Source organism: Sorghum bicolor, chromosome 2 (genome assembly GCF_000003195.3).
Source record: "Sorghum bicolor cultivar BTx623 chromosome 2, Sorghum_bicolor_NCBIv3, whole genome shotgun sequence".
Taxonomy (NCBI): Eukaryota; Viridiplantae; Streptophyta; class Magnoliopsida; order Poales; family Poaceae; genus Sorghum; species Sorghum bicolor.
Window position 1 is genome coordinate 58,014,971 of NC_012871.2, and position 12,162 is coordinate 58,027,132.

At 50.3% G+C, this 12,162-nt stretch overlaps 1 protein-coding gene across 1 annotated transcript; it reads right to left on the minus strand.

Annotated features, from left to right (window-relative positions):
* LOC8056224 (endoglucanase 22) lies at positions 740-11,327 on the minus strand. The gene is made up of 4 exons (XM_002462294.2): positions 10,567-11,327; positions 10,042-10,242; positions 9,662-9,916; positions 740-1,793 (listed from the first exon to the last, which is right to left on the minus strand). Exons 1-4 carry the CDS (start codon positions 11,038-11,040, stop codon positions 1,095-1,097), a joined length of 1,629 nt encoding a protein of 542 aa, XP_002462339.1. The 5' UTR covers positions 11,041-11,327; the 3' UTR covers positions 740-1,094.

Sequence of the window (12,162 nt, forward strand, 5' to 3'; positions counted from 1 at the left end):
GGAGACACAGGAAGATCGCGTTGCATCTATCGCAGGTCCAGTATACGTGAAAGGAAGGTATGGCGGAAGAGACGTTCATACACACATATATATATAGCAGGTCTACCAATATGGCCAGGTCTAGCGCCCGGCAGACCTCGCCCGGAATACCCCCTTCCTCGCGCCTGGCAATGGGCAAATGGTAACGCTCAGCTTCTGTTTTTTTTTCTTTTGCACGGAGGGAGATGGGGTCGTTCGGGAGGTTGACGAAGGTCGATAATTATGCACACGAGAAAACTATATTAGACTTCGGCTAGGCCTACTGGGCCGTGTACAGAGCCCAGTGGAAGCTGAACCGTTCCAGGCCTTTATTAGACTTATGAGAAAATAAAACTACTAAAAATTCATGCAAAAAAGATAACATGAATGGTACATATTACTTATATTTTATAATTTTATAATTTATTTTATGATGATCGTCACATTTATAATATAGGTTAATGCTGATAGCAAATAATAGAAACTGACAGTAAATAATAATAATGTCCTATTAAACCTAGTATATTTTTTCTTTCGTTGCAAAGCGCATAATTTATTTACATATAAACATATCATAACTTTGTAGCATGTGTTTCTATGACTTAAAAATAAATTAAAAACATTTGGCAGAACTCCTCCAGAGAAGTCAGAACTAAAGCCGAGGAGAGCCCTAAAGTGCATCATCTCCTCCGCATTCAAAAAATCTTGGAGCCCACGAACATGATAATAAGAAAACATATACTACTACTAAAGATGCATGTAACTTATCTATGTGACTATGTATTATTTACTGTTCTCCCAGTAAATATTACAGTTCTTTTCAGTTGAGACACCTAGATTAAACACATACAGATAACTTTGCACACTCTTTTTTCTCATCGTCCTTATTGCTCCACTATGATTCCTGTTCTTTCTTTCACTAACCAAAACTCTCTTTTTCTTTATCTTTCTCTCATATTAACACTTGAAAAAAATTAATTATATAAAAGCTAGTAGTAAAATATAAGCTTACGAGAAAGAAAGAAAAAAGAATTATCCCTCCTGGCCGCGCCTTTAATGCCACCATTTTAATATTATTATCTACACTCCGCCTCATCGGCCATCCCTCTCCGGCGGCACCCCTCCGCCGTCGCGAGGCGGTGCAGCCTGGCGAAGACGCCGACCATGGGCGCCGTGTTGTAGGTGCACGCCTCGGTCTGCATGTAGTTCCCGCGGTCGTCCCGGAACTCGTCCCTGCAGTTGGGCCCGCCGACGATGGCGCCGGCGAGCACGTTGGGGTTGGGCCGTCCCCGGCCGAACCAGTCGTCGAACCCCTGCATGCAGCCGATGAAGCGGCTGTTGGCCTTGTGCGCGACGATGGAGGCGCCGCGGTGGTGCACGCGGACCGGGTACCGGCGGCCGTAGCCGACCATGTAGCTGAGCCGCAGCGGGTTGCGGCCCAGGATGTAGTCCGCCTGCGAGCGCGCCAGGGCCAGCAGGTCGGACGGCGCGGCGGGGCCGCCGCCCGCGGGGCAGCGGAGGAGGAGGCCGCCGCCGCCGGAGTCGGAGAGGTAGCGGGAGTAGGCGGTGAGGAGGAAGGCGGCGCTGGAGACGTACTGGAGGTTGTTCCACTGCCGCACGTACAGCATCCCGCCGGGGCTCCGCTCCACGTTGTCGCTGCCGTTGCCGCCGCCGTTCCGGCCCAGGCACGCGCACAGGTAGTGCTCCGCCTTCGCCTTGTACTGCTCCAGCACCGCGCCGTGCTTCAGGGCTCCCGGATCGCCCTCCAGCAGCAGCTGTTGGCCGGTTAGATCACGATGCAGCAAAGCAAAGGTGTCAACACGCAGTTGTTAGAACTTCGACGACCAACACAAAACAAAGTTGCGGTTGCGCAAGTTGATTTGCTAGCTAGTTTAGGTGAATTTTCACATGCATGTTCTATAGAAAAAATTAGATCAAACTTTCTCTTATTTGTATTGATAGTACCGTTGATTGATTTGTTATAAGAGAAAAAATTTTAAATAATTGACAGATTTGACTGATCAGCCTGCAAGATCCCCCCTGATGGCGACGCGCGGTGACACGGAAATGCGATACTGCATCACTGTCATTGGGACGACGCAGAGACACTGCTGCCCATGCCGGCGAACTGTATCAAGGGACAAGAGTGGCAAAACGATAGGGTACAGCGCCTGAGCCACACCGACAGCGTAACCCCAACCATCAATCGTGCTAAAAACCCCGCAAACAGATCAAAATCCGTGTAACAAGCTGCTGCTGCTGCTGCGAAAGCTGCCTTGTTTAGTTTCCAAAATTTTTCAAGATTCTCCATTACATCGAATCTTGCGGTACATGCATGAAGCATTAAATATAGACGAAAACAAAAACTAATTACGCAGTTTACCTGTAAATCACGAGACGAATCTTTTGATCCTAGTTAATCTATGATTGGATAATATTTGCCACAAACAAACGAAAGTGCTACAGTGACGAAATCCAAAATTTTTCCCAAACTAAACAAGGCCGAGCTAGCGGACGGGAGGGCCCTGTTTAGTTACTCACCTAAAAATTTTTCATCCACACCTAAAAATTTTTCATCCATCCCATCGAATCTTTAGACACATGCATGGAACATTAAATATAGATAAAAAAATAAACTAATTACACAGTTTAGTTAAAAATCGCGAGACGAATCTTTTAAGCCTAGTTACTCCATGATGCCTTAAGTGCTACAGTGATTCGTCTCGCGATTTTCAACTAAACTGTGTAATTAGTTTATATTTTTATATACATTTAATGTTCCATGCATGTGTCCAAAGATTCGATGGGATTGATGAAAAATTTTTAGGTGAGTAACTAAGCAAGGCCTTAAGCAAAAAAAAAATGTCAGAAGAGAGATAGTAGTACAACAGCAACAGCAGCTGACAATAATGAACTGCTTGCGAAATTGCGATCCAGCTCGACAATTCCAATCGAACAGGCGAACCTAGCAATCCATCGACGACGACCTTCATTGATTCGGCGCAGGGCTGGCTGCTGTCGGTGGGCGAGCGAGGCCGAGGCGACGGGCCACGTGCCCGGTGGAGTCACCATGGCCGGCGTCGCTTTCCGGCGGAGTGCTACCTCTTGATTCTGCCTCCCGCAATGTCCTATCTCACCCTAGTGGGGCCGCAACGCCGCAGCGCGAAAAATGCTATTCCAACATTTTTCTCTTCCCTATAATAGTGAAATGTTCTTTTTTTATTTTCTTCTTGTGAAACTACAATTTCCAGCTCAACTGAAACAATTTGTTTTGTTTTGTACTGACAATTTAGGCGGAACATTTTTTTTCTCCTATCTACAATAATAACACTCCATTATAAAAAAGATGTGAAATCGACTAAGTTTATGCAATACGCATTAACATTTTATATCTCGGTGGTTCATTATAAAAGTATAGTTCATCATTAATCTACTACACATCATAAGTATTAATAATTTTTATATAGATTCAGTCATAGTTAAGATTGATTAATTACTCGACAAGCAAAATTTATCATAACTATTAATAATTTTCTCATGTCCACGCACTCACATTCATCCTATGATTTGAAATAAAAAGAAAATATTTCCCTCATGGTCTATATATGGAGGAAAAGTGTTCCATAAGTAAAAAAAATTAACTGTATGAAAAAAATATAAATATCACCCATGGTGCACGACAAGATGCGATCTACAGAATGCCCCGCAGGCCACGTACAGGGCTACGCACACTCGTTACTGCCCGGTGCGGCCCGGGGTGTGGGATTGCTGCCGTACTGGCGCAGGCAGCACCGGCCACGTCGCTGCGCCGATTTTAAAGCTCGCGATCCCATTCCCGCCAGCTTTTGGTCCGAGATGAATGCCATCCTGGAATACTTAAATGCGACATACTAGTCCATCTTATTTTTTCTAGTTACGAATATTTATATTTCATTTTTGTTTTTTACCCAATTACATTTTTTCTAAAAAAATTCTGGCTTCATTTTCCCACAAATGTTTCTACGTACATTTTTACCAGAGTTAGTTAGGCTTGCTAATGCTAATAAATTGTTCTTGCATATAACCATTTTAGCGAAGGCAGTTTTTGTGCCCTTGAAGGAAAATGCTTCCGCTCTCCTATCCATTAGATTCGCATGGTGTCCAATGTATTGAGATATGTGTTTAAACATTCCTTAATGCGAATTCAATGAATGGAAGAGTGGGAGCACATATGCCCTCAGGAGTAAATAAAACTTTCTACCATTTCAGCTACAAACAAGTGAACGTCTAAAAAAATATTACTCTAGTTTTTGTCACAATTCTATATTATTTGACTAAGTTTATAAAAATATTAAAAATCATGACAAATATACAATAAAAATACATTGTGTGATGAATCTAATGATACTTACCGTATTTGGTATCACAAATATTGATATATTATTTTTTTCGCAAATTTAATCAAACTTCAAATGTTTAGACTTAAAATAAAACTAGAATGGCAATATTTTTGAACCAAGGTCTGGTGTGAGTAATTAATTGATATATAGACAAATCACCACAAGTCATTAGGCTACGAATTAACCCTACATGTAGCTACCCTTCATAGTGCTATACAGAAGGTTCTTGCCATAAGTAATGCTTGTGCCCACGACAAGACTTATTATGTGGACGTCACTACCAGTTCAGTTCAACGCGCGAAAATAAAGGTGAGAGAGAGATCATCCTAAGCGAGGTGGTTACTAGCTGTATGGCATGGACGTTCACTTCAGCAACTGGATATTTTGTTTCGTTTTCTTCTGGACACATCACCAATTTGTTGTATGTGTGCGAGAGTTGACACGGCAACAGAAGAACCTACGCTAAAGAATATTATTAGCCCCCAACAACCACTTTGATTGCGACGTTCGCATGGACCTTCGAATTCTCCTTTTGAGTGCATCCATTGCGAATAATTCGTACTCCTAGTCCTACCAGGCATTCCTAATTGCTTGCAAACGAACGCTAGTATTATTTAATTATTTGGTGGCTTGTGGTACAGTACGTTCTCTTGATTTGTTCCTTCACGGCATTTAGCTGAGGAATGGTTCCCTCATGAGCGCCCAGTTTCACAGAAATATATAGGAAAACAACGAACTTTTTTTTTATACATTTTTTAGCATATTGTTCGGTCAAGTACAAACTAAACGTCAACATCTGTTCTTTACGGAGATTTTTCTTTAAATTAAAATGCCAATATCTAGAACACAAGTTGTTGGCGATGAATATTGCATCCCGAGAAACCCGCAGTAGTATATTTTGTAGACTTCAATTTTGTCTTGAAGCTTCCGGCCGGTTTCATTCGATCGTATGGGTCACAAAATGAACGATCATGCGTACGTGTTGTTCCGACTTCCGATAGATGGTCACACGGTACGTATATAGTATTTTGATGGATCAACAACGCTAGATTATATATTTTTCTTTTTCACCAGAAGTACGTTACGTGCATACCCTGTGCGAGGTCAATAATCTTTTCCACTTCAAAATCGTGGTATTCTCTATCTATCCCCTCTCCTATCGAAAACGACGAAAAGCACAGCGAACACGATCCCGACTGCGTGCTTCGTGCACCGCAGTTCCGTGAAGACCAGCAGGCTGTGCATATAGATATACTACAGTGACTGCATCGGAAAACAACGCTTCTGGACGCAAGCGTATGGAGCGTAACACTACCATGCATGTCAGCATGTATGACTGCCACAAGCATGCACCAGCAGTTCGATGGGCACTTCCCCCTCAAGCCAGTGAGACGGAAAAGGCACCGGCGGCCCGTCCGATCCAAGCCGGCGGACATGCATGCATGCATCCGTCGCGTGCGCGACGTGTGGAATTCCGCCTAGACCCCGTCAATATAATGTCGGCATACTACAGCGATCGACCTACGCCTACACGGCTACGGCGTGCCCGCGCAGTCGTTGGCCGGGACTGCACGGGCACGGCCACGTACGTCATGTCGTTCTCGGCTGGGCCCGCACTTGCAGAGAGCTAGAAAACGTCATCTCTCGTGCACGTTGCGCCAAATCAATCTGCATGCGAGCGTGTCACACGTACATGGACTGATGTAGCACAGTACAGAAGTGGGAGCTCGATCGAATGACACACAAGAACTTTTTTTAACGCAAATGGGAAGGCACGCCAAGAAAAAACCAGACGGGCGAGACCGGGCCAAGCCATGCATGCACGCACGTACGTACGGCTCATTCAGTTTCGTCAGCTGTCCATCCGTATCCGTAGCTTGGTCCTTGGTGGGTGAGACCGTGAGAGGAAGATGTGTCTGGATCAGTACTATACTCACATGCACAGGCCTGCCACTGCCACCCACCCCCGGCCAGTGTACGAGTATGTACGTACACGTGCGCAGGCTGCAGCCAGGCAGGCAGGCGCGGCGCAGGACGTGCCATATTTTTGCCGCCATGATCCCAGGAGTGTCTCCGGCGGTCCATTTTGGCCTCGACCGGCAGACACACCGAACAACAGGCGCTGCGGTACCCGGCCGGTAGCTAAGCTCCTCCGCCTCTCCCTCCACGGAAACGGAAGGAAACAAAGCATATCGTACGTACGCGGGGTTCCAAATTTCTCGCGATCGTTTGTCCGAACTCTGGAGCAAATTAAAACAGTCTGGGAACACGGGCAGCTCAGACACACACCACCTCCGATCCCGGCCGGCCTTTTGTTCCAAAGGCAAGGGGAAAGAGGCGTGACCTCGGTTAGCCGGCGCCGGCTAGGCCTACTAGGCCGGCGGCTAGCTAGCGCGGCGGATATGTACACGTCGACGTCGACCGCGCGCGCGGCCACGTGCCTGCGGGTCCGGCCGTCGCTCCACCACAGCTGAGACTAGCTGAGCAGAGCGCGCCTAGCTAGTGCTTTACAACTGGGCCTTGTTTAGTTCCAAAATATTTTGCAAAATCGACACTGTAGCTTTTTTGTTTGTATTTGACAAATATTGTCCAATCATAGACTAACTAGGCTCAAAAGATTCGTCTCGTCAATTTCGACCAAACTGTGCAATTAGTTTTTATTTTTGTCTATATTTAATACTTCATGCATGTGTCTAAAGATTCGATGTGACGGAGAATCTAAAAAATTTTGCAAAATTTTTTGGGAACTAAACAAGGCCCTGGTGAGATGAGAGGTTCTGAGGTGTCACTTGTCAGTGAGTGACCGCGCGCGTCTGTCCGGTGGCTCTTGGGGCATGCCGGCATGGCGCTCTGATCACCTCGCCATGAAGAATTTGCAGCTTCCATGGCGTGGGCACTGGGCAGGTGGCAGGTACAAACGCTCTAGTACGGCTCTCGATAGACTTGTCTACGATGTCCTCCTACAGTCCAGCGTGCTGATTATTCTCACACACCCTATGCTGTTCCATTGGTAGAATGGCAGGTGGCCTTAGCAGCAGTATGTATCTACTACCACTAACGTAGTAGTAATATCCCTGTCTGGAATGTTGAGATTTTTTAGGCAAAAAAAAAATATGAATCCTGTCACAATCCTCAGTAGCATTAGTGGAACGAGCTGTTCCTAGTTGCTACCAGTGGCGGGCATTGCTCAAAGCTCAGGAGCCAGGAGGAAGCATCCGTATTTGTGGTCCATTACTATGTCCAGGTAGTAGGTATTTATACACCACGCGACCAAAAAAAAAAAAAAGGGCCGCATGATCTGCATCACCTGGAACTCGTAGGATGCAGCATGCCTGGGGCACATGACATGTCATGTGCTTGCACGAAGAAAAAAAAGAGCTGAGATTCCCCGGTTGGGGCCGGGTTGCTAAGGCAGGCGAGCAACCTCAGTACCTCACAACCTAAATAGTATAGTTTTTGTGTAAAAAAGAGATGATTCGTTCTTTGACGAACTAGTGCCTTTACTAGACTTTTGTCAAAAGCGATCGTGCCCTGTCTTAACAGATCTAGCAGCAGGTCTAAATCTTCACTCCTCTACCACTACCAGCAGGTTAAATTGCTGTTGATGTGTACTCCTTTCAGTAATGAATTTTGGGACGTGTACTCTCTGGCTAACAGCCAGACAGCCAGCCAGTGTGATTAGTCAGCTTATCCCGGCCCGGCCGGACCCCACGCAGCGGAGCGGGCGGGAACACTGATGCGGACAGAATTGAAAATGGCATGGCTAAATTAGCACACGACCGCCGCTTTCAGCACGAAAGTCTCTCACCCCCTGATGATCAGATGCCCAGCCATGTGGCCGGCCGGCCGGCCGGACGGATCAGCTACTGGCCACTGCTATTCAGGAGCCATGCGCCAGTCCAGGACACACACACACACACACTTGACACTTCTCCCGCCAGCATCATTGCAACAGCGAGGTAGGTCAGCCGATGGATGGTTGAGAAGTGGACTTGGTCCGTAGTAGCATGCATGCATGCATGCATCGACCACGCAGCTAGCGGAGCTGTTCCGTTTTTGGAGCCTTGCATCATCTTCCTCCCCGTGTCGCCATCAGCCCCAACAGTTCCGTGGCATGCCTAGCATAGTTCTTTTTTTTCTCTCTGATTTGTTTCTCGACTCGGGTAGCTCTAGTAGCTCGTAATCGGGGTGTGATAGCTAGCTAAACGGCCCGGTGGATCCTACCTATCGGGGTACGGGGGGTTTCTTTTGGGGGACAGGAAAGTATAACGCCATGTGGCGGCATTAACTTCCGTTGCTAACCACGAACGAACCCGGCCAGGGCCAGCCATGAGCCCTCCATGCATCCATCGTCGAAACTGATGTGCGTTGCGTACGGTGCGATGCGGGCACAGCAGCAGCGAGCGGCACTGTCCTGCATTCCTGGTACAAAAAGGTGCTTGGATCCTCATGTGAAATCATCTACTAGCAGGTTAATCTGGGTGCTCTGTGTGTGGAGTGATAAATACGGTTTTGTTGTGTGCGTGATCCGTGGTGGATCGCGCGGCTACGTACCGGGGGCATAGCATAGGTTGCTTGGTTGCACGGCTCACCCACCCGCACCAACGTAGTTGTACTACTACTACACTACGTACAGTAGTCGTACTCTACTCATGGTCTCATCGATGTCCATGGAGGGATCAGTGATGGAAGCAATTAGCAAGCAGGGTATCTGCTCTGCTTTTGTACAAGGCTTGAAGAAAGGTAGGTTTGCTCCGAGGGCTGGGTTGGGTTGGGGTCGATCGACACGAAACTGAGACGTTTCTTTATTACTTAACGAAATCGGAGGGAAATTCTCCAGTCTTTTGAGGGTACGCAAGGTGATTAACAATTGGAAAAGCGGGGAGAGGTTGACGTGGAGAGGACCCGGCGTATGATCCTTTGCCTGCGCCTTTCGCGTTCCAGCTTCCAGCTTTCGATCGAACGAAACGTGCAAAAGCGAGCGGGGAGACAGACAGACAGACCCAATCGGCCGGACATCAACCGATGTACGCAATGACCAAATTCTACCGTCACGCCGCCGTGTAATAGTTTTTTTCCCCATCATTCATCAGTAATAATAATAATAATTAAAAAAAAACACTATTCCTACTACTGGAGTCTGAGGAAAACGCGCGTTGCTTTTTGCGTTCACGGAAGAAGATGACGACGCAACAAACCATCGATTTAAATAAAAAACCCAGCTGGATGGTGATCAAGAAAGAGCAGGAGGAGTACGTGCGTACCTTGGCTGCGAGGACCTGGACGCCGGCGTACTTGACGTCCCAGCTGAACTCGGTCATGGCCCAGCCGACGCCGCCGAAGGACTCGGCCTTGTCGACGGCGTAGCGGAGGTAGTCGTCGCGTCCCGTGGCGCGGTGCAGCCACAGCGCCGCCCACAGCAGCTCGTCCTGGTACCCGCTCACGGACGCGTAGTAGCTGCGCACCTCCGCGATGCTGCTGTCGTACGTGCCGCGGTACCGGTCGCCGAACTCGAACAGCTGCCGTGCCGTGCCGTGCCGTACGTTACGTTACGTACTAGTAGTGAGATTACAGCCACGTACATGTATATATACGTAGTGTATATAAAAGGAGCAGTGTGATGATGATGAGCAACCCGACCCACCTGCTGGGCGTGGTGCAGGAGGAGGTGGGAGTAATGCGGGTTGGAGCGGCGGAACACGATGGATGCCGCGGCGAGCGCGGCGGCGGTCTCGCCGGCGAGGTCGGAGCCCGGGTTGTCCTTGTCGATACGGTACGCCTGCCGCGACGTCGTCATGTCCTCGGGCCGCTGCCAGCAGTAGTGGTCCGTGTCGCCGTCCCCCACCTGTCATGTCATCCACGCGCGAGCGAGCGAGTGAGTATTCCACGCTAGTATTAATGACCTGGCCCTGGCCGTCGTCATTCACTCATATACAGACGCATGGATGACGGATCCACCCATCGATCGATCGCGCCCAGCAGCAGTAAATTTCAGCAGCCGCTAGCTCGGCCGATCGATCCATCCCAATTCCATGGGTGGTGCCGTGCCCGTTCGTGGAAATGGCAACAAAAAAGTACTTTCCCGGTGACGGCACGCACGCCTAGGCGCCTACAGTAGTAATAAGTACGTAGCAGCAGCAGGTAGGAGTATAGAACAAGGAAGACGTACCTCTGCCCAGTAGACGAAGGGCTCTGTGTGCGCCTTGACGAAGTAGTCGGTGCCCCACTTGATGGCCTCGAGCGTGTGGCCCCACTCGCCGGCGGCGGCGACGTCGTCGGCGAAGTCGATGGCGCCCCAGGAGAGCATGGTGACGGTGAAGGCCATGGGCAGGCCGAACTTGACGTGGTCCCCGGCGTCGTAGTAGCCGCCGACGAGGTCCACCCCTTGCTGCAGCCCGTCGGTGAGGCCCGAGTGGCCACGCCACGGCACGCGCTGGTTGTGCGGCAGGCGCCCCGACCGCTGCGCCTCGAAGTAGAGCAGGCTCTTGGACAGCGCCGCCCCGTAGTCCACCTCCTCCTCCTCCGACGACGACGCTGCTGCCAGCAGGACGGCGGACGCCAGGAGGAGGAGGAGGAGGAGCGCGCCGAAGCGGATGTCGACGCTGCCAGGAACCGGCCGCCGGCGTGCGCGGCCCCGGCTCATGGCCAGTGGCCAGTGCGCGCGCACCGCCCGCGCCCCCTCGTCGCTCACTGCCACTGCCGGGCGCGCCGCGCCTACACAAGAGTATTTGGTTTTGGGGACTCCCCTCGGTTTTCCCTCCCTCCCTCGCTCTCTCTCTGTCTGTGTCTCTTGCCTTTGCCTACTCGACTCGTTCCTTGGGACGGGAGGGGAAGGAAGGACACTCTGTTTCGGAGTTTCCTCTCTGTCCTCTTTTTATTCTTGCGTTGCGTGATGGCGTCTCTAGGAGGACGGATGCCGGATGGGCGTCTCTGCGCTATATGCCTCTGCGGGCCACTGGCGATCTGCGGGAGGGGTCTCTCGCGCTCCCCGCTTTCGGCGGGCCCGCGCAGCGCAGGCGGCCGCACCCTCCCCTGCCCGCCCCGCGACACGTACGCGCGTGGTGACTGACAGCCCCAAAACGCGTGCTCCGGCTCATGGCCAGGAGCCCAGGACTTCTGGCGTGTCGCCCCGCGCCCCAGCCGCGGCGGCTGGTTGGGTTACGGTGAAAATCGGGGGGCGGCGGCGGGTGGTTGGGCAGGCGAGCTGCCTTGCCGATCGATGCTGCCTTTGCCATTGCCTGATGAAGTGTAGTGACGAGTGCCTACGCGATCGATGGAGAGTTTCGGCTTGTTGGTGGCCGCATTAATGCGAGTGGCAAGGACGCAACAACGAGCGAGCCGGAGGGAAGGAATTGCAGTTGGTTTGACCTGACCTGACCGGCCCCAACGTGCCACGCGCTCGCCAACCGGGCGTCCGTTCCTGCGTCCCTGCTGGCTGCTGCTGTGAAATTCTCGGGGGAACCAGACTGGATCAATTTGTCGCGTCGCGTCGGGACGTCGCGGTGGGGGACTACTGCCGAGGAGGATGACCGGAGAATGACCTGCGTTGCCGTGTAGTACAACGTTGGTCGGAGGGAGGGGCGGCGGGGCTGGACCGGCGCGGCTGGATCCGATGAGCTCCGTGACGTCCACCTCACGTGCTACCGGTACTCTACGTACACCGAAGTGATTAATGCAGTGCCACTGCGTGTATATCCATTTCCGTAGTCGTTGCGTTGAAGCCATGCGACCGAACCGAATAAGGCCTCGCTGGGGCACGCGGCCG

Excerpts from the sequence above, each read along its gene's own strand:
- LOC8056224 (XM_002462294.2), bottom strand. The coding sequence starts at position 11,040 with ATGAGCCGGGGCCGCGCACGCCGGCGGCCGGTTCCTGGCAGCGTCGAC. Across the intron at positions 9,917-10,041 it reads TCCTGCACCACGCCCAGCAG|CTGTTCGAGTTCGGCGACCG; the intron begins GTGGGTCGGGTT and ends ACGGCACGGCAG. Across the intron at positions 1,794-9,661 it reads TCCAGGTCCTCGCAGCCAAG|CTGCTGCTGGAGGGCGATCC; the intron begins GTACGCACGTAC and ends ACCGGCCAACAG.